Source organism: Clarias gariepinus, chromosome 11 (assembly GCF_024256425.1).
Source record: "Clarias gariepinus isolate MV-2021 ecotype Netherlands chromosome 11, CGAR_prim_01v2, whole genome shotgun sequence".
Lineage (NCBI taxonomy): Eukaryota > Metazoa > Chordata > Actinopteri > Siluriformes > Clariidae > Clarias > Clarias gariepinus.
This window is the reverse complement of record NC_071110.1, coordinates 18989277-19005090: the sequence shown is the minus strand read 5'-3', so window position 1 is coordinate 19005090 and position 15814 is coordinate 18989277. Positions and strand designations below refer to the sequence as shown.

The 15814-nt window shown below is 37.2% G+C and overlaps 1 protein-coding gene across 1 annotated transcript in view; it reads right to left on the bottom strand.

Annotated features, from left to right (window-relative positions):
- The window catches only part of mettl16 (methyltransferase 16, N6-methyladenosin), a 45296-nt gene that overhangs the window by 21633 nt on the left and 7849 nt on the right, over positions 1–15814 (bottom strand). The window contains exons 3-6 of the mRNA XM_053508008.1: positions 5794–5981; positions 3708–3848; positions 3496–3608; positions 3172–3314 (exon numbers count right to left, since the gene is read on the bottom strand). Coding sequence (XP_053363983.1) covers positions 3172–3314; positions 3496–3608; positions 3708–3848; positions 5794–5981 — 585 coding nt within the window. The remainder of the gene's footprint in view (positions 1–3171; positions 3315–3495; positions 3609–3707; positions 3849–5793; positions 5982–15814) is intronic.

Below are 15814 nucleotides of genomic sequence, written 5' to 3'. Positions count from 1 at the left end.
GATTAAGAATGAGTTTATCAGAGGGACAACCCACGTTAGATGTTTTGGAGATAAAGTCAGAGAGGCCAGATTGAGGTGGTTTGGTCATGTTTAGAGGAGAGATTGTGAATTGGTTGGAACTGCCAGGCAGGAGGTCTAGAAGAAGACCAAAGAGGAGATTTATGGATGCAGTGAGAGAGGACATGAAGTTAGTTGGTGTGAGTGAAGAGGATGCAGAGGATAGGGTTAGATGGAGGCAGATGATTCGCTGTGGCAACCCCTGAAAGGGAACAGCCGAAAGACAAAGAAGAAGAAGTTGCCATAAAGTCAAAAGTTGGATTTTTTAAATGTCTTCGTACATTATGTCCATCTACTGAAACATGACAGCATGACAGCACTACTATACACAAAGCAAAATTCATGAAGACATGGTCAGGGAAGAAAGCACACATGGGTGTGATGGTAAGGTGTCCACAAATCTGTAGTCAAACAATTAATTATTGAACAGTGCAATCAGAGATTAAACCTAGAGCCTGAAAGCTCGAATGATTTTGACAGAAACTTCTCATTTACACTTGCTGTAAACTCCCGGAACACATCTTTCTGTATTGACCCTTCAGCCGAAAGCTCTTTCATAAATCTTCTGTTCTAACAGTGTTAATATTATTGACTGCTAAGTTATACAAAGCAAACAATGATGCTCGCATTTTATAAAAGCCAATAAATGTCCGATTCCAATCTCATCCACATCCGGTCTTTTAACCGGACTTCACCAACATCATTGGACTCAGAAACACCACAGAAGGAAAAATATACAGTGCATCCGGAAAGTGTTTACAGCGCATCACTTTTTCCACATTTTATGTCATGTCACAGCCTTATTCTAAAATGGATTAAATTAATTTGTTCCTCAAAATTCTACATACAACACCCCACATTGACAACATGAAAAACGATTACTTGAGATTTTTGCAAATTTATAAAAAATAAATAATCTAAAAAAATAAAAAAATAGATGGTGACTCCACCAGAGCTCCAGAGGTTCTCTGAAAAACATCTGTTTTTCATGGAGTACAAAAACAAAAGTGCTAGGCTAAAATCAGAAACCCAACTACAGTTGCTCTATCACCATGAGAATAACTTAAGATATTTGAAATAAAATTATTAGAAATAAGATGTAAAGACTTTAAATCATGAAGAAGAAACTAAATCTGTATTGAGGTGGAACCGTGTACATATGTATAACAGTCACCTTGCATGTAAATGTTTGACACAGAGGAGAAGGCAGAAGAGAAAATTACAATAAATCACACATACCACTGTGTATGATCCCTATCTATAGTTTGCCAACAGTTCGCTTAAGAGGAAAAAAGCGCTCATTTGCACTGCATTACACTAATGAAATGTATCACAAAGCAGAAAACCCTGCAGTTCTGCACTGTCTCATGCATGTACTCGCATATGCAGGTAAAAACTCCCCTGGTACTTCCTGGTGTTGCTTTGTTAATCAGGTCTAATGTTCACTGCCATGCATACACATACATACACACATACACACACACATACACACACACATACACACATACATACACACATACATACACACATACATACACACATACATACACACATACATACACACATACATACATACATACATACATACATACATACACACATACATACACACACACGCACACACACGCACACATACATACACACACACGCGCACACACGCGCACACACGCGCACACGCACGCACACGCACGCACACGCACGCACGCACACGCACGCACACGCACACACACGCACACACACGCACACACACGCACACACACGCACACACACGCACACACACGCACACACACGCACACACACGCACACACACGCACACACACGCACACACACGCACACACCCTCCCATCGGACAAGCCGGATGCTGCACGGGTAATCGTTTGCTTTTCCTGCCAATTAATTAAACAAACTCTGAATGACAGTTCCATCTCTGACTCCATCTGCTGTGCCCCTTTATCAGGACAGCTTCTTCCCCTCCGCATCCCCTCAGGAGAAAAAAAACCTTCCATAGCATCTATTGAATGAAAAAAAAGTCTCAACGGCTACATGCAAGCATTTGATTTTCTGACTACAGCACCCAGCTCTCGTATACGTAAAGCCAAACAGGACTTTTTATATTGCTGTCCGCTGAGATTGTTGAGCAGCTCATCGTGTTAAGACATGTATACTAATTACATGAATCTGGCAAATATATCAGAATCAAAAGACAGCCAAATGCACTCTCTTCATTCATGCAAAAGTGGCAACATGGGACTAGAGCCACTTCTCCATTTGAAAGTGCGCTACACATTTCACGCGTTAGCTGATTTATACTTCTTTTTTTTTTTTTTTTTTTAAATGGACATTACCCATGATATAGAAGTGGAGATGAAAAATTATTTGCAAAATACGTAAAATGTTGCTGTTCCTCTATAATCCTACAAACGGTGTGCTCTAAACTATTCACACAGGACAGCGTCCTTAGCACATTATTTGTTTGTAATTGTAACAAATCCTAATATAATAAGAATAATAACAAATCTGGATATTAGTAAAATCGTAATACATTGCAATATAAATCTAATTAGCACCTTGGTATCTTGATAGTACTGTATCAGGTAGTTCCTAGTAATTCCCATCCCTACGTTTACTACATGGGGTGTAACATCATATAACAGTTCTGCATTCTAGAACTTATAAAAACTGGATTTCTTTTGTTAATTTTTAGGACATTTGTTCAAAGTGTACTTTCAACATTTTCGGTTTCTAAAATGAAAAGGTATTGGCAACCCCTTTTTAATCTGATCATCACAACATATGCTTGAAGTGTCTCCTTCTGAGAAGTTTCACACATTTTAACATCAAGTAAGAAAGCAAAAGACATAATAATAAATAATAATAAATTTGATTTTATATTAAGTATTGAATTAGTTTATCATTAATCACCACTACCACAAAGTGGTCACATAACCTACTTTTATGCAACAAATTATTTGATGGAAAAATGACAGAACACATCCCAACCATGGTATGGACAGGTGTGCACTTAGTATTTAGTTGATGCATAATGCTGTGTATTATGTTTAATTACTATAATGTATGTATGCTATCATACGTGTGTTTATGTGAATACCAAACCTGAGCCTCCTTTTAAGCTGCACACTGTCATGAATAATCCTTTTCACAAACTCCAGCTCACCCCCCTCAGCCATGATTTCGGTCACTCCTCCAGTGTTGATGGAGCTTGGCGGGGGTCTGCGTGAGTTCCTTGAGTTGACCCCCTGACAGAGCGAATGAAACACAAGCCACAAACCAATAGAAACTTCTTTCGTAACTGAAACGAGTGGAATTATACAGAAACTTGTATTGGACATGGGGAGTCAAGTAAATTCAACAGACAGATGTTCACATTAAAAGCAAATGGCCTGACGTTCAGGTCTGAGGCAGAGAAAACACTGTTACCTTAGCCTCCAGCTGATTAGCAAAGAAAGGAGGATTGCACATGCAGAAATCATATACTATCGACTCGTCCTTTAGTGCATCCATTAGTAAGGTCTTTTGGGGCACTTTCACCACTGTAACACACACACACACACACAAAATGGCTCATATCCCAATTAAAATCGAATTACAGAAAGCATGAAACCCTCATCAGTGAATGAACAAACTAGTACCTTTTATCAGGTCTGCCATATTGTTTTGGTCAACATTTTTCTTGGCATAATCATAGCAGATGTCATCCACCTCTGTTGCGAGAAAGTACCAACCATTCATTGAGGCTCCCAACAGGGGGTAGATACAGGAGGCCCCCGTACCTGCAACCACACACAAACGCGTGCGCACACACAGACACACAAAAGTCAAAGAGCTTGCAGGGAGATCCACCCCAGGTCTGCCATTTTAATAATATGTCATTACACACGTAATTCCAACTGAATAACACAATGTTGTGGAACCTCATTAATGAAGTGAGTCAATTTCACTGAGATACACCTATTATCAGTGTATGCTTTGATTCTTTTAGTAAATAGGAAGAAGGAAATACATTTAAAACCAATATGGATAAAACCAACAACAAGAGAAAAGTAAAAATGTGAAAAAAAATATTTTTACAGTTTTCATATTGACATGCTTAGTGTAAAAAGAGCTACAAGGTGTGAGAAGACATGTGCAAGTCAGTAAGAGCAAGAATCTGTTAACACAATGACCTGAATTGACAGACAACTCAGGAAAATAAATCTCTAATACAATCATGTGCAGCAGGCCACCTCCACTCATCCATTATTTACCCACCCATGTCTGCTCCTCCTAAAATGCCTAACAGATAAAAAGGCTTCTGAAGAGTTAAGCAGGTACACAGGGCCAATTTATCATGTGTCTGACAGTACAACACCGTCTAGAAGCGAATAACTCAATAACATCACCTCAATTTAATAAAAGCCACAGTGAAAAACCGGGATAGGAAAAATAAACAGATGGACAGCTGCGTCCATCACACAAAGAGAGAGCGGAGACGAGGACATCCTAGTGGCTCAAATGCAATGAGCGAGGGGGATAAAAGATTTGGAGGAGCTTTCTAGAATTCACCAGCAGACATCTGCCTGTTTGTAAACCTACTGGCACAGCTGAACCAGGGCTTTTCACACAGCAGGTGACAAAGTGGTCTGTCTCTTTCCATCTGCTTCCTGTATGAAAAGTCAGAATTCTGCTGCTTAGATTAGCTCCTAAGCAAAGTAAAAGGCAGAAATAATTTTCACAACGGCCGCTGATGTACAGTATACAGTGGAATCTTGGATTCCAGACAAGGTAGGGAGGTCTTTGTGAGTAGTACGCATGTGCTTTGGTGCTTTAGTAACTGTACTGCAGAATTTCACATTCGCTCTTTGTTCCAACTTGCTGTTTATGATGAAATTGCAGACGTAGTCTACATAAACACATATGGTCAAAATAGCACCAGTTACACAGCTCCCAATACTCTTTCAAAGTCTTAAACGTGTGACTATTGGTTTTGGCAGCTTTTTGTGAGCATGTGCAGCTTCTAAAACAGGCACTTGCAACTTATAGCTCACGTATTTCAAGAGTAATTAGTGCTCGCTGTGTTCTAAAACTGGTGTAAGAGTGTGTAACGACTGGGTTTCAAGACTAATTTACACAGGGACTTTAGAGATAAAAGCAGATAGGAAACTTTAAATGTGTGCAACATTTGGTAATCGTCACACCAAAAGAGATTTCTGTTGCACCACTCGGTAGCCTGTACAGAATCAAGTTAGGTTCATTACATTATTAACCTAACATAACATTACATTATAGGTTAATGTTAGATAGTTTTCTAATGATCAAATCTACAAGTTCAAATGGTAAAATAATTAGCATTACATTAACTGCTAGCTTTCTTGATTACTGGTTCAAACAATATACAGTATATAAGTGTAAAATAGCTGGATTGTACCCAATGCCTTTTTCATTTATGTGCAAATAAAAACTCCAATACTCATAACCCACTGGATGCATATATTAAACACAGAAATGCCAATGATGTGGGTAAGGCACGTTGTGTGATAATTAACTACTACTAGAGTTGGCTACAAAAACTATAATTTCACATTTCAGATTTTTTCGAGGGAATGTAAAGTTAGTGTCACCTCGTCTGATTGACAAACAGAAAACAGAAACTGAAGCCTGCTGTCCATGAAGCATGCTTGTGTGCTGCTGGGAGCAAAGAACCAGGAATGTGGTACTGCATTAAAGAACCGTGTGTACCGATATCAATGCCTCTGCGTGGACTGCCCTGCCCTCCAATCAGGTCTTCCACCCAGTGGATGTAGTTGAGGCGCAGTGGGACAGTGGGGATGAGCCGCTCAACAGGAATCTCAATGTTCAGGCCAAAGTCTTCCTTCAGCAGGGTGCATGTTAGAGCACGCACCGCCTCAGGGTCCTTAAAATTCAGCCTACAGGACAGAGAAAAAAAAGGAGAAAGAGTAAAAGAGATAAAAAGAGAAACAACATTGTCGTATTATAGTCTGTGGATTAGGTATGTAGAAGTGGGAATTTCTAGGGATTCTCGTCGTAAAGAGAGCTACAATATAGATAAAGGTGCTACAATATGTATAATGATGCAACTCAATTTCAGATGTTTTTTCCACAGTATGACTAACTGCTGCTTTTATAATTCATATTGTATTCATCATGAAAAACAATAGGCACTTTTGTTAGAGCTTTTCAAAATTTAATTTCACTATTAACGTTTTCCGGCTGTTAAACCTAAAGAAAAGCTCTAAACTTTTTTTTTTGTTTTACCTTTTAGTCACAAAAATTCATAGTATTCACATTCATAATTACAAGTGATTTTGATCTGACTCTAATGTCCTCTGAAATGCCTTTGCTTGTGCCATCTGGTTTAAAATACGTCATATTTGTGTCACCACTAATTCTCTTGGGATTTTGCTCTGGAGGACAGTAAGCAGTTGCTGTAAGGTTCAGAAAAACAAAGAAAGCCAGATGCCTCACGTTAGCTATTTTAACAGCAAATGTCTTATCGGATATATATACAATCTAGGTCCACTCATCCCGTCAAAAAAACTAAATTTGTGCATTCAGATGACCCAAAAAACATATGCCTAACGTTAGCTTTAAAAATCTGTTTTTTAGTCACTTCAGGCTTTCAGGCTGGTAATATGAGTGTAGCCTAATGTATTTAAATTTAAAGCACATATTAATTTCTTAAACAACAGGTGACTGTTTAATGTAATTCTTTTCTTGATTACAAGAAATGCCCTTGTGCCACACCCTATGTAAGTATAGTGAATGAGTGTGCTTCTGGGATTTGACTCATCTGTGTGAACATTAGTTAAGATGGTTGATGTTTACGTGGATCCAAATATCAATGACAAGAAAACTTGCATCATGCATCAAAATTAAGCCTTATATTCTTAAAGGGTTTCAATGGTTTAGGATTATAAGAGTATGCCACTGCTACTATAACATTGAAGAAGAAATATTGCAAAATATTTTAGAATCATTTATTCAATAAAAAAATAATAATTCTCTAGAGGTTTGTGGAACTGTATGGTTTAAAGCACAGTTTTGCAGATGAGATTTAGATTTGTGAGGCGCCTAGGAATCGATTATTTTCCTCCTCCTTAATGTGCATTAGTAAAAGTATAGTGGCTTTCAGCTCGTTAGTGCTGAAAACTCCGACATCCACACTAGTTTAGATACAACAGAGTGTATCTAACTCCAACTCTCTCCATGTGTAATGGCTCCCTGATGGTGTGCGCATGATCAACACTAGAAACTCCCCAGTTTCCCTGCAGCGATCCATTCTTAATGCATTCTGCAGCACATGTGGAGCACAAAGGGAAGAATAGGTGTAATCAAGGAGCCTCATTTACACCTCCCGATATGTAATTAGATGCTTCCTTGTAAAGAGGGGAGTCTGGCACGTCTTGAAAGAGGGGGTTTGCATGTGTGTGTTTTGTGTGCTTCTCAGTGGGACAGCTTAGAATCGAGTCTTGGCTTGTAAAACGTTGTTGTGTTGTTGAGTTGTCAGACTGCAATGCACTTTAAAACACCAGCAGTGAGCTGCAAATCTCAATAAAGCTAGTGCTGCACAATGTAAACGCCATACTACACTACAATGCACATTGAGGATCCGCTTACAATAACGCAAAATCATATGGTTTCTAAGATACATTAAAGCAACAACAGAAACACAATAAAACATTTTGAAGAATCTTTAAATTTAAGGAATTCAAAGATCGTTAAAAGACTATCATATTAAACTAAAGCACGTAAAGCCACTTGTTCTGTCACTTGTTCTCACTTAACTTGTTCTCTCAACATCTTGATTTCACTTTATGGTGTCAAAGCTCAATGGATTCCAGTTTAATCCTGAGATCACGTAACTGCCTGTTTTTTTTTTTTTATTGGTTTCTTTGGTTCCTTGCACATCAAAAAAATAATAGTAGGTACATGGTCATTACTAAATTGTCTTTAGACGTGAATGAGTAAGCATTTCTTATTTTGCATTCGAAACGTAAGCGTTAGATCAGGCAACAACTATGTAATTTTGTGTGGGCACAGGGTTAAGGGCCCTAAGTGTCCAAAATTGGCAACCAGGGAGTGACGAAGCTCAAACCCCAACCCTCCATGAGGTTTGGTTTGGTTTCTGTGAATGCTGACAGAAAAAAAATAGTCACAGGAGTGTCTTTATGCTATAAAGAAACTATGGAATTTAATTTCTCTCAGGATGTTAATTCATGTTTAAAGGACAAAGTTCATGAACATGAACAGAGCGATACATCAGGGTCCAGGAATAAAAGAGTTAAAAAAACAAAACAAAAAAAACCATGCATGTTTAGTTCATGGCTACTGTAGGTGCATGTTATTCACAAGTTCTGACGCGTGTCTTTAGTTACACAGTGTCACTGACGACATCAGACGTTTCGTTGATTTCTTTGTCTCTTGTTTATTTCCAACATCAAAAACAACGGTTGTTACAGTTTCTTGCATAAATCCACTGTAGTCACGACAAGTTGCTTGCTGTGTTCTGTAGCTTCGATAGATTACAGTTACAACAACTTATTTTACTGTATTCCTTTTAGCTTACTGTCTCACGTTATCACGGTCAAAAGCTTGTGTGCTCCACACCTTTCTGTATCCTTCCGTGTCTTAACAACAACTACAACTAACATGCGTGATAGACATGGAACTGCATAACTGTGGGATGATGTCACAGAACAACACATGACATGATGTCACAATACAAATTATATGTATGATACTTAATGCTTAATGCTTAACTAATAAACTGAAATAAGATAAACATAACAACAAATCACAAGAATGAAATATGGCCCTTACAGCTACCATGGGCTACAAAGCACCTAAACACAAGGCTGAATCTCAATTCCCTCTCTAACCCCTGATCAACAGCCCTACTCACTGTGTCAGACAAGGGATTGTACACCCTAAACAGCGCACTAGCATTCCATTTGACGCTATTTGGGATTTAATGCTGGAACCCTGAACTTAAGTTGAAATATAAAAAACTTGGGAGATTAACAGGATTGTGCACAATCTTTATGGTTTATTCTCCTCACCTTTTTGGTACATAGTATCAATAAGAATTGAACCTACTTTCACATAGTTAATTACACTTTGAAATTGTAATTTGTATTAACAATGATGTTTGTAAAAATGTTGTATAAAAGCAATATCACACTCAAGGTTGGTAGGTTCCCATTTCTGTGATATTGCAAAAAGAGAAGAGTTTTGATTAGCTGTTCAATTCAAACATCAACAACCTTTCTCCAGTGTCGCTGACTCTTCCTTTAAGCTAAATATGACATATGCAAAGAAAGTGATCTAACCACAATGCATGTGCAAGTTCAAACTGCACTAGAAATAATTCAATAATTTAAAACTTTTATTAGCATTCTGCAAAACCCTCAAGCTACTCTAAAGAGAAAAATCACGGAGGTAGCATCTGCTATACCTGATTATTGATCTTCACTTCTCCTCTAGAAGACCCTATAGACTGCTCACATTAATTATAACACCAGCTATGAAGAGAAAGGTCATGTTTGCTTCAGCCCTGAATTCATTGCAGTTAGTGGGCTGCAGTGTTATAATGCAGTGTGGATAACACAGACTGACTTCCCAAGAGGTGCAATACAAAAAAAAAAAAAAACCAGATAAAAAAGACATGCTACAAACACAGAACTTCCTTCCCCACTCTTAAAAAAAATTCTCCGTCAATACTGACATTTTTAAAGCATTATCCTTTTACATATTCTTTAGCAGGTTTTAGTGAATAGATAATTTGTTCTAAATGAAAAGTAGATTAACTTTAACTAACCCAGCATTTTCCCAAGGCCTAATAATTTATTAATGTGACCTTCAGGAATTTGGTTGTAACAGAAGGTTTCCATGACGGCTTAATTGGGTAAAATGTATTGATAAAAAAATAGGGTGGAAAAGAAAGTCGATATAATGAAACAGTCAAGTGTTCAGAGAAAAAGTACTCTAAACAACATAAATAAATGAGACATTAAAGAAGACAAAGATCTGCGCACTAAATCGGTTTAGTTTGGACTTGAATCTTTTCACTTCTTTTCAAATGCTTTTATTAACCACCAATAGGTTATGCACTCTAATGGATTGGTTTGTGGAGCAGCATCACTTTCTCTATTATGCTGATTTTCTCTACAGTATATGCTTATTTGGCTCTGTATTCAGTTTCCTATGCTGAAAGCTTGAATTAAAAACTGCTTCCATGCTGGGTCTGACACATGCGCTTCTCTAAAAAATGTAATGCATAATAAACTGCACAAGCAGTTTACAGCCAAATGTAGGTAACTGGAGTTCATTTATTTAAGCAACACAGACAGCTAGATTCTGCTTTTAATTACTAAATAACAAATCACAGCAAACATTTTATAGGATCAGTCTGCAAACTTGCAAAGGTATCAGATTTACTCACCCACGATTCCTTTAAAGAAATCTCTTAACATACTATTAAAGAAAAGACGCTGCGAATTAGTTTTCAGTACCATGACCATACCATGCACTAAAAGTGCTCTAAAGTTCTAATGTATGTGTGCACACACAGTGAGGTGCTGAAATGCCATAACATCGTGACCTCTGGAGCATGTGGCCAGAAATGTGTGCAATGAGTCTTGCATAATCAATACATCTGAGGCAAAAACTAGTCCATTAGATATAGACCGTAATTGACATATAACTTCAAATGGGAATGTGACATTAAGACATAGGGCCATTTTAACACAACTAGCTTGTCTAAATACTGAATGATTTTGTACATAATTATGCAGACATATATAACATGTATAACAAAGTTAATATTTTTATAAAGTATATATATATATTTTCTACATTTTACAACAATACTGGGGATTTCAAAACTATAAAATAACACACGTGGGATTAGGTTATTACATAACAACAAGGAAACCAACAGTTATTAGTTATTTTAAGACACAGATGTCAGCCTTTCTGTAATAGTTCTTGCAAGAACAGTATTGTCAAGTGCATTTGCAAAATCCGTCAAGCACCATAATGAACCTGGCTCTCATAAAGACCATCCCAGGAGGGCGAGACCAAAACCTCCTCTGCTACTGACGAGAAGTTCATTTAGAGTTATCAGCCTGAAAAATGACCAATTAACAGCACCTCAGATTAGAGGCGTTATGAAGTCTTTACAGACCATAAGTAGCAGAAACATCTCAATATCAACTGTTAATAGGAGATTAGTAAAGTAAGATTAGGAGTAAAGTTCTTTGAATCTTGAATTTGAAAATTGGTACAGCATAAAATATGGTGCCTAAGACTTTTGCACAGCACTGTAAGTATGTGCTGCTGACTGGGTATCTTGATGTCATTGCTGCTGCGAGATGATACAACACTGAAAGTTCAATAACGGGAATGTTGCCACACTGATGTAACAGGAGTTTAATAGTTTACACTGATATAGAGCACTATCCTGCAATGCTCTGCTCAATAACATGCATAAGAGGACTGGAAGAAAGAAAGCAGGAGGAAAGTAAATATACTGTAATTTCACAAAGTCGTGTCCAATTACGCCCCGTCCCCCACACACATGCATACCAATAACAGACATTTCTCTCAGACAAAGACCCTGTGGTGTTGACTGAAAACAGCTCTAAATTTAAGCATCACCTCGCAGAAGGTCACCTCTAAACCTCATTGAAAATCTTTTCACAAACTGTTCATGACTATTATAGCCTGGCATAACAGTCCAAACTAAACATGCAGAATAAACACCATCAGCATTCCCTCTGTTTCTAGGAAAATATTTTCCATGACACACACAAGTGCCCATTGATCAGAATAAAAAATAAAAATATAAACAATCCCCTGACTTCTTCACTTTTCCATTAATCTAACAGCAAAATAATGTTTTGGCTTTATGGCACCCTGGTCACTTCTCTGTGAAATTTAGGAAGGCAGTCTTAATTGCTCTAACACTTTCAACATGGCACAATTCTGCATTGTATACAGTTACATTAATAGATAATCCTGCACAAGAACACTATCCTTGCAACAACCTTACACGCTACAACAAAATCTAACTGTAACCTCAGTAACCAAAATGTTACATGCAGTTACATTTCATTTCAATAATTTTCATTTTTATTTAATTTTTTAAACCCAGTAAGAAAATTAAGCAGTTGCGTGATGATGGCCAGTCGTTACAATAGCATACACATTTCAATCAGAAAAGACTGAAACACATGAACATTTAGCAACAGTCGAATGTCCTGTTTACAGGATGTGGTATTAAGGGACCTCCAGCTAAGACCCCCTGACTTGTATGCGAGTCATTTTAAAGTGGGCTGTTGCCTACCCCCTTAATTATTTCCCTTATGTGAGACAAGGGTCCTCAGCATTAATAATGCAGCTCCCACTGGCAGCAGGCTGTGAGGATTAATACACCTCGTATAAACCAAGCAACTGACTAAAGCTATACCTCTGGTCAAAGCAGACCACAATTTAAAATGCTTCTAAACTGATTTTTTTTATAATTTCCCAGAGCACATTGTCCAGGTTGCTGAGACCACCATGATGAATTGTGTCTGTTCAATGCTTCCTGATCCTCTCTCTTCCACCACTGTATACTCTGATTATTTCTCTCTGGCCTAAAATACTTAAGCTAAATACATTAACATTTCTTTTACTTTGATTACTGCCAACCACCATTTCGATGACCTGATAAAATGCCAAAACATTGATTTCAGTCAAGAGTTGCAGTAATTTCTCTCCAAGATCCTGTGCTGGTGATGGAAGAGTCAGACCGCTGCATAAAGTCTTCTCCAGCAAATCCCAAACATTCTTAAAAGATTGATGAATCCCAGCATTATCATCTTGGAATATGCCTGTGCCATGAGGGAAGAACAAAATCCACTGATGGGGGGAGAAACTTGGTCATTCAGTATATTCAGGTAGTCAGTTGACCTCATTTTTGGACACACAACGCTGCTGAAACTAGACTTGACCAACAGAAACAATGCCAGATCAAAAAACAGCCCCCACAGGTCACTCTGGAACAAGACCTTTTTCCAATGCTCAACAATCCATTCTTTGTGCTGCAGAGCAAATTGAAGCATTTGTCTAATAGCCTCACGGACAAGTAGTTTTCTTAAGGTTACACAAATGTTTAATCCCAGTCCCTCGTCCCTCTTGAGATACCTTTGCGTTGTGTGTACGGAAATGCTCTTAATTTTACTATTAGGCATAGTTTTGAGTTCTACTTTTTTTTTTTTTTTTTAAGAATTGATTTTACTAAGCATTTAAGCGATCTCTTATATTCATTCAGGATCTTTTTTGGACCTCATTTCTTTCTAAAAGATATTGGTTCATCATGATCATTCCAGGTTTTAATAATGCATTTTACAGTTTGGAACCCAATTTTAGCAGTTTTGGAAAATCTCCTTAGTTGTTTTCTTTGTCTGATGCAGGACAAAAATTTGACCTTTCTAATACTGATGAACAAATGACATGACTACAGAATGTCTTCTGACATGGTTGTTTAAGAAATGAGAAGCTACTACCTGCATCAGTTAGAGTTTAATAACTTGTTGCCAGCTAAACTATATTAATCACTGCAGTAATTATGTAATGGAAGGCTCTTATCTGTTTGCTTAGTTAAATCCAAGTGATTTTTTTGGGGGGGGGCAGGCAGTGCATAAGGAAGCATATCAAAGTCATGTGACTACATCTAAGTATTAATAGGGTGGTCTTAAACCGTATAATAATAATAATAATAATATTTAAGAAATATTTATAATAATATTTAAGAAGGACTAATGACTTGTGCAAATGTAAGTGTTTTCTGAACCTGAATAGACTTGGAGACTGCCGGAAACAAATAACACCGAGACTTTTGGTGTCTGCAAAAGACCGATGTGTGCTGCAACCTATACCTGTTAAAATTGCCTGGAGATTTTACACAGCTATCCCCCACTTTCTCTCAGTATCCACACACTTTGCAGATACTGAGCGGAAGTGGGGGTAGCTGTGTAAATTCTCCAGGTCATCACACACGCACATGCACAAAGAAATCAACGGAGCACTGAATTCATCTGCGTTTACACAATGCAATTTTCCTCCTTTCACACATGCTGTGTACATGTGTGGGCTGGTTCCAACAGGACAAGGCAACATCATGTGTATGTTTAGGAGAGTCCCATCTGCAAGGTGCAAAAGCGATAACAGAATGTGATAAGTGAGTGAGTAAGTGAGTATTAAAAACATTTTTTTTAATTTTTTATTTAAGCTTTGTACACTTAAATGAATTATGGCCGATGTTATACAAAAAAGCTGTGTTATGTCACTCAGTGTCACCAAGTTAAGTAGATTACAAGTTCAATTCCTGATGATTTCAAAGTCGTGTGTTTGGGAGTCGACCCTCCCCAGTGGGTATCTGTCATGTGTGTCTTGGATTACAAACGAAGAAAAAATTGCAAATACGAAACTAGGAAAAATGCAATCAAGTCAGATTATTAACCAGTGTTAGGCATGATTTAGGAATACACAGTATGAGCTCAGGGGTCCCATGCCTTGCAGGTAGTCACAACAATATATTGTTCATAATATGGCTGTACAATTTGATAAAAAAATAACAGTAGTTATAATAATAATAATAATCACACTGTGATTATTTTGCCACATGTTGCAAATATGATTTTTTTTATTTCTATTTAACTGTTAAATGTAAAATTTTGTATTCAAAACATATGTATGTAGACTAACAGCAAATTCTGACACAAACAAGTTAATTAAGAGAATTAACAAAAATTAATAAAAAAATAAGCTTGCCAATATTGGTAAACTCAAAAAATAAACAAATGCTAAAATTATTGCCAAACTCCACATAAATTCCCCACTGTGTGTTTTTTTTTCATCTGTAAAAAATTGCAACTTCAATGAAATAACTGCACAGGTCCACTTTGTGATTTTGATTTTTATGTACAGTAATTCTGCAGCACAAATGTAACGGTACTAGTGTTGCACAGTAAACGGTACTAAAAATGTACAAGTGTGTGTGTGTTATAAGAGATTTGAAAATGGATCTGCACAGGAATTCAAAAAAGCATGACATTTTTACCATTGGACGGTCTAATTGATCAGGCTTATGACATTAGTCATAAATTTACAAAATTATAATGTTACTTATACAAAAATCTCACCTAATTCGTAAGTGCTGTGCATTTTGTGAAACTGTGCTACAGGAATTTTGTGTCATCTATTTATTATAGGAAAAATAGGTATTGTATTTCTAGACTGGTGGAATAAATCACTGAGGGTAATCGGCAAATCTCTTAGGAACATATTAGCAGGTTCCCTAACTAATACTAAAGAACAGAGGTGTAATTTACATGCAGATTAAAAAGTTACTACCACCTCGTTTAATTCTGTGTTTTTGTGAAAAAAAAACCTAAATCATCTGATCATAGTGGATCTCGGTATTCCGCAAATACAGCCTCAGACGAACAACATAACTAAACCGAATGTTTAATAAATTATGGTAAATCAGTAGGTGTTTATTTTAAGGTTTCATTCACATCAAAGTATCCCACTTCTTTTTTTTTTATACACCATGAACCTAAACAGCGATATGCAACAAATACTGTAAAATGCTTTCAAGTATCTTCAAATGACTCTACCTTCATACCAGGTTAGATTTAGGTTGTGAGGAACTACCATGACATTAAGAGAGGTCAGGTAGAAAATAACCAGG